Source organism: Pseudophryne corroboree, chromosome 2 (assembly GCF_028390025.1).
Source record: "Pseudophryne corroboree isolate aPseCor3 chromosome 2, aPseCor3.hap2, whole genome shotgun sequence".
Lineage (NCBI taxonomy): Eukaryota > Metazoa > Chordata > Amphibia > Anura > Myobatrachidae > Pseudophryne > Pseudophryne corroboree.
Genome location: NC_086445.1, coordinates 804,043,864 through 804,059,299, shown reverse-complemented (window position 1 = coordinate 804,059,299; position 15,436 = coordinate 804,043,864). Strand labels below are relative to the sequence as shown.

Here is a 15,436-nt window from a genome sequence, read left to right as displayed (position 1 = left end):
CACATAGTGCAATCCCAAATATTTACACCAAAACAATATAATTGCAGCCACGTATAGTACAGGTTGAGTATCCCATATCCAAATATTCCGAAATACGGAATATTCCGAAATACAGACTTTTTTGAGTGAGAGTGAGATAGTAAAACTTTTGTTTTTTGATGGCTCAATGTACACAAACTTTGTTTAATACACAAAGTTATTAAAAATATTGTATTAAATGACCTTCAGGCTGTGTGTATAAGGTGTATATGAAACATAAATGAATTGTGTGAATGTAGATACACTTTGTTTAATGCACAAAGTTATAAAAAATATTGGCTAAAATTACCTTCAGGCTGTGTGTATAAGGTGTATATGTAACATAAATGCATTCTGTGCTTAGACTTGGGTCCCATCACCATGATATCTCATTATGGTATGCAATTATTCTAAAATACGGAAAAATCCGATATCCAAAATACCTCTGGTCCCAAGCATTTTGGATAAGGGAGACTCAACCTGTAATACCAAAGTCTAGCATAGAGTTGCAGGGTTGGACTGGCCCACAGGGGTACAGGGGAATCCCCGGTGGTCCCCCCTGCCTGGAGGCCCACCCCCTCTTTGAAAGATCAGGTTCCAAACTGTTTACTTGAATTATACATTATACATGTGTTACATTATACTGCACATGACTATGGGGTATTCTCTACAGTGCATAGCTGTTATTAATCTGGTACACTATCATGCAGTCGCTAGCAGTATTTATTATATATTTTTATCAAGGGACCCACTGGCCACACCCTAAACATGATGGGCCCCTACCTCTGCATTCTCCCAGTGGGCCCTTCATGACCCAGTCCAACAATGGATCTGCAGATATATCTATAGCCGGATCGGGCAGTGTGTTGTGCATTCACACTGCCAAATCCATTGTGACTGATGTCACAAACTTGGTGGGCATTTACATGCACCCGCCCAGTTGAGCCGTCAATCACTGCCGGCTGCTGCAGGATGCAGACCGCCCGTATACACATAGCGACGCACCAATGTATCTGTAGATATATTGGTCATCATGTGTGTTGCATGGCCCATGCGATATGTCTATGAATGATGGCGTTCACAGACATATCGTTGGTACACACTGGCTGACGGGCCTGTGCTATATGTCGGCTGTTCAATCAAATGGCTGATATATCGGCCAGTGTGTACGCTCCTTGACAGAGGCAAACTCTCTCTGATTGTCAGGGAGACTCCCTGAGATAGTAGCAATCTCCCTGACTCCCTGAAGAGTCTAGCAATCTCCCTGATTGCACCTTACCCCCATTATGTAGCTGTTATATTCTTGGAGAAATAAAATAGGATTTTGGTTACCTACCGGTAAATCCTTTTTTCGTAGTCCATAGAGGATGCTGGGGTCCACATTAGTACCATGGGGTTAAAGACGGGTCCACCAGGAGCCATTGGCACTTTAAGAGTTTGAGCGTGTGGGCTGGCTCCTCCCTCTATGCCCCTCCTACCAGACTCAGTCTAGAAACTGTGCCCGAGGAGACAGACATCTTCGAGAGAAGGATTTAACACAGATAGTGGTGAGATTCACACCAGCTCACACATACAAGGCACATCAAGCTAACTTGCTTGAAACTCTCAGCAACTGCTGAAACATTACTTACCAGGTAACAGTGCAGTACTTAACTAAAACGAAGTTGTACTGAACCAAATAACATTTGCAGGATAACGAAGCGCTGGGCGGGCGCCCAGCATCCTCTACGGACTACGAGAAAAGGATTTACTGGTAGGTAACCAAAATCCTTTTTTCTCTTCTGTCCTAGAGGATGCTGGGGTCCACATTAGTACCATGGGGATGTACCGAAGCTCCCAGAACGGGAGGGAGAGCGCGGAGGCTTCCGCAGAACTGATTGACAACCTCAGATCATCAGAGGCCAAAGTATCGAACTTGTAAAACTTAGCAAACGTGTTCGACCCAGACCAAGTTGCCGCTCGGCAGAGTTGCATTGCCGAGACACCCCGGGCAGCCGCCCAGGAAGACCCCACCTTACGAGTAGAGTGGGCCCTAACAGATTTTGGACACGGCAGTCCTGCCGTAGAATAAGTGTGCTGGATAGTGAACCTAATCCAGCGAGAAATAGTCTGCTTAGAAGCAGGACACCCAAGTTTCTTGGGATCATATAGGACAGAGAGTCCGACTTTCTGTGACGAGAAGTTCTCTTCACATATATCTTCAGAGCCCTTACAACATCCAAGGACTTTGATGTAATTGAGGAGTTAGTAGCCACTGGCACCACAATAGGTTGGATGGTATGAAATGCCGACACAACCTTTGGAAGAAACTGCTGACGTGTCCGGAGCTCAGCTCTATCTTCATGGAAGATCAAGTAAGGGCTTTTACAGGATAAAGCCCCAAATTCGGACACACGTCTAGCAGAAGCTAAGGCCAACAAGGTGACCGCCTTCCATGTAAGAAATTTGACCTCAACCTCCTGTAGAGGCTCAAACCAATTCTACTAGAGGAACTGCAACACCACGTTAAGGTCCCAGGGCGCCGTAGGCGGTACAAAGGGAGGTTGGATGTGCAGAACTCCCTTAAAAAAAGTCTGAACCTCAGGGAGGGCAGCCAATTGTTTCTGAAAGAAAATGGATAGGGACGAAATCTGGACCTTCACAGAACCTAACCTCAGGCCCATATCCACACCTGCTTGCAGGAAGAGGTGAAAACGTCCGAGTTGAAACTCCACTGTAGGGAACTTCTTGGATTCACACCAAGGAGACATATTTCTTCCATATACGATGGTAATGTTTAGACATTACCCCTTTCCTAGCCTGTATCAGGGTACGAATGACCTTCTTCGGAATGCCCTTCCGAGCAAGTATCAGGTGCTCAACTTCCATGCCATCAAACGTAGCCCAGGTAAGTCTTGATAGGCGAACGGCCCCTGCTGCAGCAGGTTCCCCCGAAGAGGCCTCGGTTCTTCTTGCAGTAGATTCAGAAGGTCTGCGTACCAAGCTCTTCTTGGCCAGTCTGGGGCAGTGATGAGCTTTAGTATTCTTGGGATGAGTGGGAGTGGTGGAAACATGTACACTGACTGGAACACCCACAGAGACACCAGGGCGACCACTGCCACTGCCTGTGGGTCCCTCGACCTGGAACAATAACGCCGAAGCTTCTTTTTGAGACGAGAGGCCATCATGTCTATTTGGGGGAATCCCCAAAGGTCTGTTATTTCCTCGAACACCTCCGGATGGAGCCCCCACTCCTCTGGATGGAGATCGTGTCTGCTGAGGAAGTCCGCTTCCCAGTTGTCTACTCCCGGTATGAAGATGGCTGACAGCGCCAACGCATGCTTTTCTGTCCAGAGGAGTATTCTTGTCACCTCTGACATTGCTGCTCTGCTCTTCGTTCCGCCTTGTCGGTTTATGTAAGCCACTGTTGTTACGTTGTCCGACTGCACTTGAATGGCCCTATTTCCTAGAAGAGGGGCCGCCTGAAGAAGACCGTTATAGACGGCTCTTAGTTCCAGGATGTTGATGGGCAGGCCGGCTTCCAGTCTTGACCACCGTCCTTGGAAGGTTACTCCTTGAGTGACTGCTCCCTAGCCCCGAAGGCTCGCATCCGTGGTTAGAAGGACCCAGTCCTGAATCCCGAACCTGCTGCCCTCCAGAAGATGAGGCAATTGGAGACACCAGAGGAGTGAAATCCTGGCCTTTGGCGACAGACAAATTCTCTGGTGCATGTGGAGATGAGATCCCGACCACTTGTCCAGGAGGTCCAGTTGGAAGGTCCGAGCGTGAGACCTCCCGTACTGGAGAGCCTCGTAAGAGGCCACCATCTATCCCAATAGGCGAATGCATTGATGAACCGACACCTGGGCTGGCTTCAGGACATCCCGGACCATAGCTTGTATCACCAATGCCTTTTCCTGCGGAAGAAACACCCTTTGCACTTCCGTATCCAGGATCATCCCCAGAAAGGATAACATCTGGGTTGGTTCCAAATGTGACTTTGGAAGGTTCAGAATCCAACCATGACTCTTGAGGAGGCATGTTGTGAGAACAATGGACTGCAGCAGCTTCTACTTGGACGATGCCTTTTTCAGCAGATCGTCCAGATATGGAATGATGTTCACACCCTGCTTGCGGAGGAGAACCATAATTTCTGCCATCACCTCGGTAAACACCCTTGGTGCTGTGGAGAGGCCGAATGGCAGGGCCTGGAACTGGAAATGACATTCCAGCAATGCGAAACGGAGATAAGCCTGATGCAGCAGCCAGATCGGAATGTGGAGGTACGTGGATATCCATGCGTCTAGAGCTTCCCCAAAGAGAGCCTGACCTGTATAGGGTAGGGACTCCACACTTTTTCTGGATTCCGCGTCGGCCGACCACTGGCGCAGCCACAGTCCCCGACGAGCAGAAACAGACATGGAAGATATTCCCGCAGCCATGGAACCCAGGTCTTTCATGGAATCTACCATAAAACCTGCTGAATCATGTATGTTGTGTAATATAACGCAACGTCATCCCTATCCATCATATCCAAATCCTCAAGTAAGGCAGCCGACCACTTTACTATTGCCTTAGCAATCCATGCAGTAGCAATAGCGGGACGTAATTTGGCCCCTGAAGCAGTGTACATTGATTTAAGCGTGTTATCAATTTTCCTATCAGCCGGCTCCTTTAAGGCGGTAGATCCTGGAACAGGCAAAACTACCTTCTTTGAGAGTCTGGACACAGATGCGTCAACAATCGGCGGGTTTTCCCAAATTCCTTTGACGCAGGGAAGGTTAGCGAGGCCTTTCTATTTTCAGTAAAAAAAAGGCCTCCTCAACCTGCTCAGGTGTGGTATCATTAACATTCAACACATCCCTGATAGCCTCTATCAACAATTGCACCCCCTTTGCAAGAGATGCGGACCCCCGCAACACATCCCCATCACCGTCTGTGGTGTCAGAATCGGTATCCGTGTCGTCTTGTGTGACATGCACAAGCGCACGTTTGTGGGGGTATATAGCAGGGTGTCTTGAGGTACCAGAAACTGGCCATACTGCCAAAGAGCTCTGTAATACCCAGGTTGCAGATTCATTACTTGCAACCCTGTCAGAAATCTGAGAAATCCAATATTTGATAGAGGAAAACCACTCAGGTTCCCATGCTGGTATCTGTGCTAAACCAGTGCTATCCTGATTACATGGAATGGGATCATCCTGGGAGGATAAATCCTCTGCAGCATATGACACAGTGTCCCTGGACATAGCTAAAGGAGACCACCAAACACTCCACACACACACAGGTGAGGGCAGACAGAGTTTCCCCCCCCAAGAATGGCAAAAGAGACAGAGATTGGAGCCAACCCACACACAGCGCTTTTAGCAAAGGGAGACCCCTTGTCAGCGCTGACTGTGCACCTTAATAGGACACACAGTCGTATTACAGCCTCCCCTCCCTTCTACAACTCCCTGGTACCGTGTACAGATAGCTGGAGTTGCTGTGGAGGGACCTGTTCTTCCTCTCAGCACTGTGCAGGCAGGAAAATGGCGCTGAAACGCTGCTGGGTCCGCTCTGAGGAGAAGCTCTGACCCCTTAATGGCGCCGTCTTCCCGCTCTTCATGGATTATACTGGCCTGAGGAAATTGTGCTGGCTGAGATCCGAGGACCCCGACAGGCTTCTGTGCCAGTGTAGGGGGTAAGCGCTGGCCCAGGGCGCCCCTCATAGCGCCACACCATGTGCCGCTGAGCCTTCCCAGGAGCGCAGTTAATACTGCGCTCCCTCCCCGCTGACACCATCTTCACACCGGCCCCCCACTTGCTAGGGGGGTTGGTTTCTCACTCACCACTTCTTCAAGGGGTTGGCGGTTGTAAAGGGTTGGCGGCATGCTGCTGGGGCGAGTGGTCCCCTGTGGCGGAGAACAATCAGACCCCTCTGGAGCTCAGTGTCCAGTCAGCGGAGACAGTGGCTCAGACCCCGCAGTGCGGACACTGGTGGTCAGTAGGCTGCACAAACGCAGTAGCACTGCAGAGGCACAAAACAGAGGTGAGCAGGCCTCTAATGCGATGACTTCAGTTCTATTACATCACAGGGCTAGGCTTTTCGGAGCACCTGTGCCTGCATATATATTTCTTTTGCATTTGTATTTGACCCTTTGAAAGGTATTAGGCTTTATTTACGAAGAAATGGCTTTTGTAAAGTGTCGCTTCCCGGCTGATTGAAGTTGAATATTAAAACGGCACTCAGTCAGTGTAAAGCCCACCAGACATTGCACAGATTGTGAGTGCCATTTTAATTTTTTGCCTTCAACCTGCCAGGAGGTCGTTGGAACATTTTTTATGGGAAATAAAGTCTATTGTCTCTGTACACTGTACAGCTTAAGTTAGCGTTATCCGTAACACATACTGTGGTTATAAAGGGTTCATCTGCTTGCTGAATCATGACTTAATCATTGCCCAGGGCCCTATATGATCTTAATCCACCACTGTGCTCAGACACTTATTTACGTTTACTTGAAGGATTCTAAAAATCACGAATCATGTCTACAATGGTAATGCTTCATTAAAATGTCCCTATCGCTAAAAGCAAATGTTCCACCTTATACTCACAATAACATCTTCTTTATCTCGTTCAGGTTCTTTCATTTGATGCATATTTTGAAGAGGAAGTCCATGAAAGAAGGGAAGAGACCTACCGAACAAGACAGTGTAAAATATATTTCTACCTTGAAGATGACACGATTCAAGTGGTAGAACCCCAGATGAAAAACAGTGGAATTCCACAGGGTTTGTAGACATTGAACGTTAGTAAGATAAGATTGTGTATTTTGTTTTCTATTGGTAAGGTTACTCTTACAATAGTATTTTAACCAGCTGATCAGTGATAATTGCATTTCACAAATACTTTTGTCATTTCATAATACATTTATCCTGCAATGTTCTCCTCAAGAACTGATACTTTATATAATTTCCTTGCCAAGTAACTTCAACCACCAGGGTAGGGGCTTCCCCGTGCTTTACTGCATTATACGTATATATCCAGGTTAACATTCCCTTGTCAGACTCTAGTTAACCTGAGTAATAAAATAAAATTTTAACTGCTTGAAAATCCAGATGGTTTCTCTGTAACCCAAGGTTCCATATGTACAGCATGCATATAATGCACACTTAGACCAACAAATAACATGGGTACAGTTAAAAAGAACCAGTTTCTAAACAGCAACATAAGAAGAACAGGAGTGTTTGTACAGACACATGTTGTCCACAGGGGAAGCGGTCAAAATACCGCTAGTCGGGATCCCGGCGGTCACAGCGCTGACGCTGGAATCCCGGCTAGCGGTGAAATCCCGCCACCGGAATATCTGCAGGACAGGCTATTCTCCCTCTGAGGATGTCCATGACACCCATAGAGGGAGTATATAACCTGTGGTGAGCGCAGAGAGCCACCGTGCACACAGCGTGGCGAGCGCAGCGAGCCCGCAAGGGGCTTTCTAGCACCCGCCCTGCTACTGGCATACTGGTGGCTGGGATGCCGCTGTCATGATACTGACGGCCGACATCCCGGACGCCGGTAATTCCTACTGAACCCGTCCACATTGGTACTGCAATAGGTATATTTTTAGCGGTACTGCAATAGGTATATTTTCAGCGATACTGCACTACAGGTATATTTTCAGTGGTACTGCAATAGGTATATTTTCAGTGGTACTGCAATAGGTATATTTTCAGTGGTACTGCAATAGGTATATTTTCAGTGGTACTGCAATAGGTATATTTTCAGTGATACTGCAATAGGTATATTTTCAGTGGTACTGCAATAGGTATATTTTCAGTGGTACTGCAATAGGTATATTTTTAGTGGTACTGCAATAGGTATATTTTTTCACCCAATATTGCAAACAGTATATCACAGCCTTTATCCCCACAGTACGATAAATAGTGTTTCTAATCAAGAAAATTACTTCCTTTGTTTTAATATAGGGACAATAATCAGACGCCATCGTATTCCACTTCCACCCCCTGACAATGACCACTTCTACACTGTGGACCATTTTAATATCAATAAGGACATTGTCTTGTATTCAAGAACCTTCAACATAGTTAACTGTGATGCATTTACTAGAAACTTCCTAAGAAAACTTGGGGTCAGAATAAATCCACCGGGATCTATTCCAGCAGATGCCTACTCGACAATGCGCAAGCAGGTAAAGATCTACAATAAGCCAACATTGTACTTAAATGCTTATTTACTGTTGAAGTCAATAACAGCACAAAGGACTTTATAGATTTATTTATGGTGGAAATTGGATTTTCTAACTTCCAATTCTGGTTGGTATTAATGTTTGCATAGTGTCCCATATAACAGAAATCAATGTGACTACTGTATGCTACGCACAGTTTACATCCAGCTCAACTCCCATCTCCTTTAGCTTTGTCTTCTGCCGCTTAAAGAGACTACAGGCTATGCTTCTTTGTTTTTAAACTACTAATAAATCCTATAATGCATGATTCAGGTAAAACACTTGACTCACTGCCTTATGTAAAGGGGCAATACTCCAAGTCTATTTAAAAATAATGGGCATTTTGAATTGCTGAAACATGATTTTTTTCCCCCTTCTTTCATTGTAGATGGAGGACAATCTGAATCCGTTACGCCCTTACGAACGTATAGACACCCTTAAACAGTTCCTGGATTATGACAGACATGTGCTGCGGTTTTACTGCTTTTGGGATGACACACCTTCAGCTTTTGGAGATACAAGAACGCTGATATTACATTATTTCTTGGCTGATGACACTGTTGAAATCATAGAGGTCATACCACCAAACTGTGGGCGAGAATATGTTCCAGTCTTTCTGCACAGAGGAAAACTGCCCAAGGTGAATATGTAACCTCACTGTGTTGACGCAATCATATTTGTAGTTCTTTATAATATCAGTTTTGTGTCATTTTGTAGCCCTTGTCACATGTTTGAGTTGTGCGGTTTCAGGGTGGGTAAGTGTAGCAGTCAGGGTGAGGGGAGGGGTCGTGGCAGGGTGGGTTTAACCATCATATATTACAATAAAACAACATAATCCAAAATATGCAAATTAAAATCATCTGTTATATGCTTATTATGGCCATTGTAACAATATAGCTCTGTGAGTTGTAGCGATTATATTACATTATTATTATTATTATTATTATTACTAGCCTTTATTTAAATGGCGCCACAAGAGATCCGCAGCGCCCATTACACAGTACATAATCAAATGAGCAAACAAGAAAACAGCACTTACAGTTCAAGACAATATAAGACAGGTATGGAAAACAAGGGCTTAGGTGCCATCAAAGGGAGTAAGGAGTATAAGATTGTGTAAGTAAGAAAAGGAAAGGCATACAGTATGAGGAAAGAAGTCCCTGCTCTTGCGAACTTACAGTCTAAAAGGTGAGGTGCTAACAGACCGGGGTGACACAGAAGGGGTAGACAGTGAGCATAGACAAGAGGGTTAGGAGGAGAGTTGGCTGGGTTTGGTGAAGAAGTGGGTCTTGAAAGCCCGTTTAAAGTTTCATAGAGAGGTGGAGAGTCGGATGGGGAGAGGTAGAGCATTCCAGAGATAGGGAGCAGCACGTGCAAAATCTTGTAGGTAGGAGTGGGAGGAGGTAATCAGTTGGCAGGAGAGACGGCGTGCATTAGCAGAGCAAAGAGGACGGGTGGGAATGTAAAGAGAGATAAGGTCAGAGATGTAAGAGGGAGAAGAGTGGGTGAGGGCTTTGTAGGTGAGTGTGAGAAGCTTGAATTGGATTCTGAAAGGGAAGGGTAGCCAGTGAAGGTCCTGCAAGAGAGGGGATGTGGATGTAATACGTTTGGTGAGGAAGAGTAGACAGGCAGCAGCATTGAGGCTAGATTGGAGTGGAGAGAGGCATTTTTTGAGGGAGGCCAGATAGCAGTAGATTGCAGTAGTCTAATCTGGAGATGACCAGTGAGTGGATGAGGGTCTTTGTAGCGTCCTGGGTGAAAAAGGGTCTGATCCTGGAGATGTTTTTGAGATGGAAATGGCAGGTTTGTGAGAGGTACTGAATGTGTGGTTTGAAGGAGAGGGATGAGTCAAGGATTACTCCAAGACATCGCACTTGGCTAGAGGAGATAGTTGTGCCATCAATGGATAATGAAATTGTGGGAGATGAGGTTATGCGGGAGGGAGGGAAGATAATCAGCTCAGTCTTAGACATGTTAAGTTTAAGAAAGCGCTGGGACATCCAGGAGGAGATAGCAGAGAGACAATTGGAGATACGAGTGAGGAGAGCAGGGGAGAGGTCTGGAGGAAAGGTAGATTTGAGTATCGTCAGCGTAGAGATGATATTTTAAGTCAAAAGAGCTTTAAATTCATAAGAAATGCTTATCTTACATGCTATGAGGGAAATTGTGTAAGCAGTTGCTGTACAAATCACCTAGCGTAATCTATATATGAATGACAGAACAGTGCTACAGTGTTTGCTAAATGACAACGGAACACTAGTGGTAAAGTGAGGTCTCCAGTGATAGGTCAACCAATGAGCTGAGATATAGGGGCATATGTATCACTTATTAGGTTTTAGACACTATAATTGTAATTTCTCTGACGTCCTAGTGGATGCTGGGAACTCTGTAAGGACCATGGGGGATAGCGGGCTCCGAAGGAGGCTGGGCACTCTAGAAAGATCTTAGTCTACCTGGTGTGCACTGGCTCCTCCCACTATGACCCTCCTCCAAGCCCCAGTTAGATTTCGTGCCCGGCCGAGGTTGGATGCACACTAGGGGCTCTCCTGAGCTCTTAGAAAGTAATAGTCTTAGATTTTTTTATTTTCAGTGAGACCTGCTGGCAACAGGCTCACTGCAGCGAGGGACTAAGGGGAGAAGAAGCGAACTCGCCTGCTTGCAGCCGGATTGGGCTTCTTAGGCTACTGGACACCATTAGCTCCAGAGGGATCGACCTCAGGCCCAGCCTTGATGTTCGGTCCCGGAGCCGCGCCGCCGTCCCCCTTACAGAGCCAGAAGCAAGAAGATGGTCCGGAAAATCGGCGGCATGAAGACTCTGTCTTCACCAAGGTAGCGCACAGCACTGCAGCTGTGCGCCATTGCTCCTCTCACACACTTCACACTCCGGTCACTGAGGGTGCAGGGCGCTGGGGGGGGCGCCCTGAGGCAGCAATAAAAACACCTTGGCTGGCTAAAATACCTCAATATATAGCCCCAGGGGCTATATATGAGGTAAATACCCCTGCCAGAATTCCATAAAAAACGGGAGAATAGGCCGCGAAAAAGGGGCGGAGCCTATCTCCTCAGCACACTGGCGCCATATTCCCTCACAGCTCCGCTGGAAGGAAGCTCCCTAGCTCTCCCCTGCAGTCTACAAAGGGTTAATAAAGAGAGGGGGGGCACTAAATTTAGGCGCAGTATACATTATATATAAAAACAGCAGCTATAGGGGACATAACTCAGTTAGTCCCTGCATTATATAGCGCTCTGGTGTGTGCTGGCATACTCTCACTCTGTCCCCCCAAAGGGCTTTTGTGGGTCCTGTCCTCGTTTAGAGCATTCCCTGTGTGTCTGCGGTGTGTCGGTACGGCTGTGTCGACATGTTGAATGAGGAGGCTTATATGGTGACGGAACAGAGGCCGATATATGTGATGTCGCCCCCTGTGGGGCCGACACCAGAGTGGATGGATAGGTGAAAGGTATTAACCGACAGTGTCAACTCTTTACATAAAAGGGTGGATGACGTAACAGCTGTGGGACAGCCGGCTTCGCAGCCCGCGCCTGCCCAGGCGTCTCAAAGGCCATCAGGGGCTCAAAAACGCCCGCTCTCTCAGATGGCAGACACAGATGTCGACACGGAGTCTGACTCCAGTGTCGACAAGGTGGAGACATATACACAATCCACTAGGAACATCCGTGACTTGATCCCGGCAATAAAAAATGTGTTATACATTTCTGACTTTAACCCAAGCACCTCTAAAAATGGGTTTTAGGTTTGGGGAGAAAAAACAGGCAGTGTTTTGTTCCCCCATCAGATGAATAAATGAAGTGTGTGAAAAGCGTGGGTTCCCCCGTTAAGAAACTGGTAATTTATAAAAAGTTACTGATGGCGTACCCTTTCCCGCCAGGAGGATAAGTTACGCTGGGAGATATCCCCTAGGGTGGATAAGGCGCTCACACGTTTGTCAAAAAAGGTGGCACTGCCGTCTTAGGATACGGCCACTTTAATAGGTACCTGTTGATAAAAAACAGGAGGCTATCCTGAAGTCTGTATTTGCACACTCAGGTACTAGACTGAGACCTGCAGATAGTGCTGCTGCAGCGTGGTCGGTGACCCTGTCAAACAGGGATACTAGTTGGCAAACATAAAAACATATTAAAGACGTCGTCTTATATATGGGGGATGCACAGAGGGATATTTTGCCGGCTGGCATCCAAAATAAATGTAATGTCCATTCTGTCAGGAGGGTATTAGAGACCTGTCACTGGACAGGTGATGCTGACTTAAAAAGCGCATAGAGAGCCTTATAAGGGTGAGGAATTATTTGGGGATGGTCTCTGGGACCTCGTATCCACAGCAACTGCTGGGAAGAAATAATTTTACCTCAGGTTTCCTCACAGACAAAGGTAAAGTCCTTTCGGCTTCAGAAAAGCAAGCGGGTCAAATGGCGCTTCCTTTCTGTACAGAGACAAGGGTAGAGGGAAAAAGCTGCACCAGTCAGCCTGTTCCCAGAATCAAGATTCTTCCCCCGCCTCCTGTGAGTCCACACCATGACGCGGGTGCTCCACAGGTGTAGCCAGGTACGGTGGGGGTCCGTCTCAAAAATTTCAGCAATTAGTGGGCTCGCTCACAGGTGGATCCCTGTTTCTTTCAAGTAGTATTTCAGGGGTACAAGCTGGAATTCGAGATGTCTCCCCCCAGCCGTTTCCTAAAATATGCCTTGCTGACAACTCCCTCAGGCAGGGAGGCTGTGCTAGAGGCAATTAATAAGCGGTATTCCCAGCAGGTAATACTCAAGGTGCCCCTACTTCAACAAGGACGGGGTTACTATTCCACACGGGTTGGGGTACCGAAACCGCATGGTTCGGTGTGACCCATTTTATATTTAAAATCCTTGAACACATACATAAAAAAATTCAAGTTCAAGATGGAATCGCTCAGGGCGGTTATTGCAAGCCGGGACGAGGGGGATTACATGGTATCCCGGGACATCAAGGATGCTTACCTGCATGTCCCCATTTACCATCCTCGCCAGGAGTACCTCAGATTTGTGGTACAGGATTACCATTACCAAGTCCAGACACTGCCGTTTGGACTGTACATGGCACCGAGGGTGTTTTATCAAGGTAATGGCCGAAATGATGATACTCCTTCGAAAAAAGGGAGTTGTAATTATCCCGTACTTGGACAATCTCGTTATAAGGGCGAGGTCCAAGGAGCAGTTGGTAGTCGGGGTAGCACTATTTTGGAAAGTGCTACAACAGCATGGTTGGATTCTAAACAGTCCAAAGTCACAGCTGGTTCCTATGACACGTCTACTGTTCCTGGGGATGGTTCTGGACATAAACCAGAAATAGTGTTTCTCCTGGAGGAGAAAGCCAAGGAGTTGTCATCTCTAGTCAGAGACCTCCTGAAGCCAAAATAGGTAGCGGTGCATCATTGCACGCGAGTCCTGGGAAAAATGGTAGCTTCCTACGAAGCAATCCCATTAGGCAGGTTCCATACAAGAACTTTTCAGAGGGACCTGTTGGACAAGTGGTCCGGATCGCATCTTCCGATGCATATGCTGATAACCCTGTCTCCAAGGACCAGGGTATCTCTACTGTGGTGGCTGCAGAGTGCCCATCTTCAAGAGGGCCGCAGGTTCGGCATACAGGACTAGGTCCTAGTGACCATGGATTCCAGCCTTTGAGGCTGGGGGGCAGTCACACAGGGAAGAAACTTCCAGGGACTTTGGTCAAGTCAGGTTATTTCCCTACACATAAATATTCTGGACCTGAGGGCCATTTACAATGCCCTGAGGCCGGCAAGGCCTCTGCTTCAAAACCAGCCGGTACTGATCCAATCAGACAACATCACGGCAGTCGCCCATGTAAACCAACAGGGCGGCACAAGAAGCAGGATGGCGATGGCAGAAGCCACAAGGATTCTCTGATAGGCGGAAAATCATGTGTTAGCACTGTCAGCAGTGTTCATTCCCGGAGTGGACAACTGGGAAGCAGATCTTCTGAACAGAACCCTCAGGCGATAGCTATGGACGCTCTGGTAACACCGTGGGTGTACCAGTCGGTTTATGTGTTCTCCCCTCTGCCTCTCATACCAAAGGTACTGAGAATAATAAGAAGGCGAGGAGTAAGAACGATACTCGTGGATGGCCAAGAAGAGCTTGGTACCCAGAACACGACCTCCACCCGGGAGAATGGGGACTTCCTCCAGAAGTCTTCCAATAGGATTGTACACCATTGGGAAAGGCCACAGGTGGACATGATGGCGTCCCGCCTCAACAAAAATCTATAAAAGATATTGCACCAGGCTTCAAGAATTTATATCAGAGGACCCATGGCCTTTGCCACTCAGACAAGACCTGCGGCAGCAGGGGCCCTGTCTGTTCCAAGACTTACCGCGGCTGCGTTTGACGGCATGGCGGTTGAACGCCGGATCCTGAAGGAAAAGGGCATTCCGGAGGAAGTCATTCCTACGCTTACTAAAGCCAGGAAAGAGGTTACAGCAACTCATTATCACCGCATATGGCGAAAATATGTTGCATGGTGTGAGGCCGAAAGGGCCCCAACAGAGGAATTTCAACTAGGTCGATTTCTGCATTTCCTGCAAGCAGGAGTGTCTATGGGCCTTAAATTGGGTTCCATTAAGGTACAGATCTCGGCTCTGTCGATTTTCTTTCAAAAAGAACTAGCTTCAGTACCTGAAGTTCAGACATTTATAAAAGGAGTGCTGCATAGTCAGCCCCCGTTTGTGCCTCCTGTGGCACCTTGGGATCTCATAGTGGTGTTGAGTTTCTTAAAATCACATTGGTTTGAGCCACTAAAAACCGCGGATCTGAAATATCTCACGTGGAAGGTGGTCATGTTATTGGCCTTGGCTTCGTCCAGGCAAGTATCAGAATTGGCGGCTTTATCATGTAAAAGCCCTTATCTGATTTTCCATATGGATAGGGCAGAATTGAGGACTCGTCCCCAGTTCTCCCTAAGGTGGTGTCAGCGTTTCACCTGAACCAGCCTATGGTGGTGCCTACGGCTACTAGGGACTTGGAGGACTCCAAGTTGTTAGACGTGGTCAGGGCCCTGAAAATATATGTTTCCAGAACGGCTGGAGTCAGAAAATCTGACTCGCTGTTTATCCTATATGCACCCAACAAGCTGGGTGCTCCTGCTTCTACGCAGACTATTGCTCGTTGGATTTGTAGTACAATTCAGCTTGCACATTCTGTGGCAGGCCT

The 15,436-nt window shown here is 47.1% G+C and overlaps 1 protein-coding gene across 2 annotated transcripts in view; it reads left to right on the top strand.

Moving 5' to 3' along the window:
• EFHC2 (EF-hand domain containing 2) overlaps positions 1 to 15,436 on the top strand; it is a 232,677-nt gene that overhangs the window by 100,415 nt on the left and 116,826 nt on the right. For both annotated transcript variants that reach the window (XM_063955627.1, XM_063955628.1), the window contains 3 exons: positions 6,615 to 6,765; positions 7,960 to 8,183; positions 8,608 to 8,859. In XM_063955627.1, coding sequence (XP_063811697.1) covers positions 6,615 to 6,765; positions 7,960 to 8,183; positions 8,608 to 8,859 — 627 coding nt within the window. The remainder of the gene's footprint in view (positions 1 to 6,614; positions 6,766 to 7,959; positions 8,184 to 8,607; positions 8,860 to 15,436) is intronic.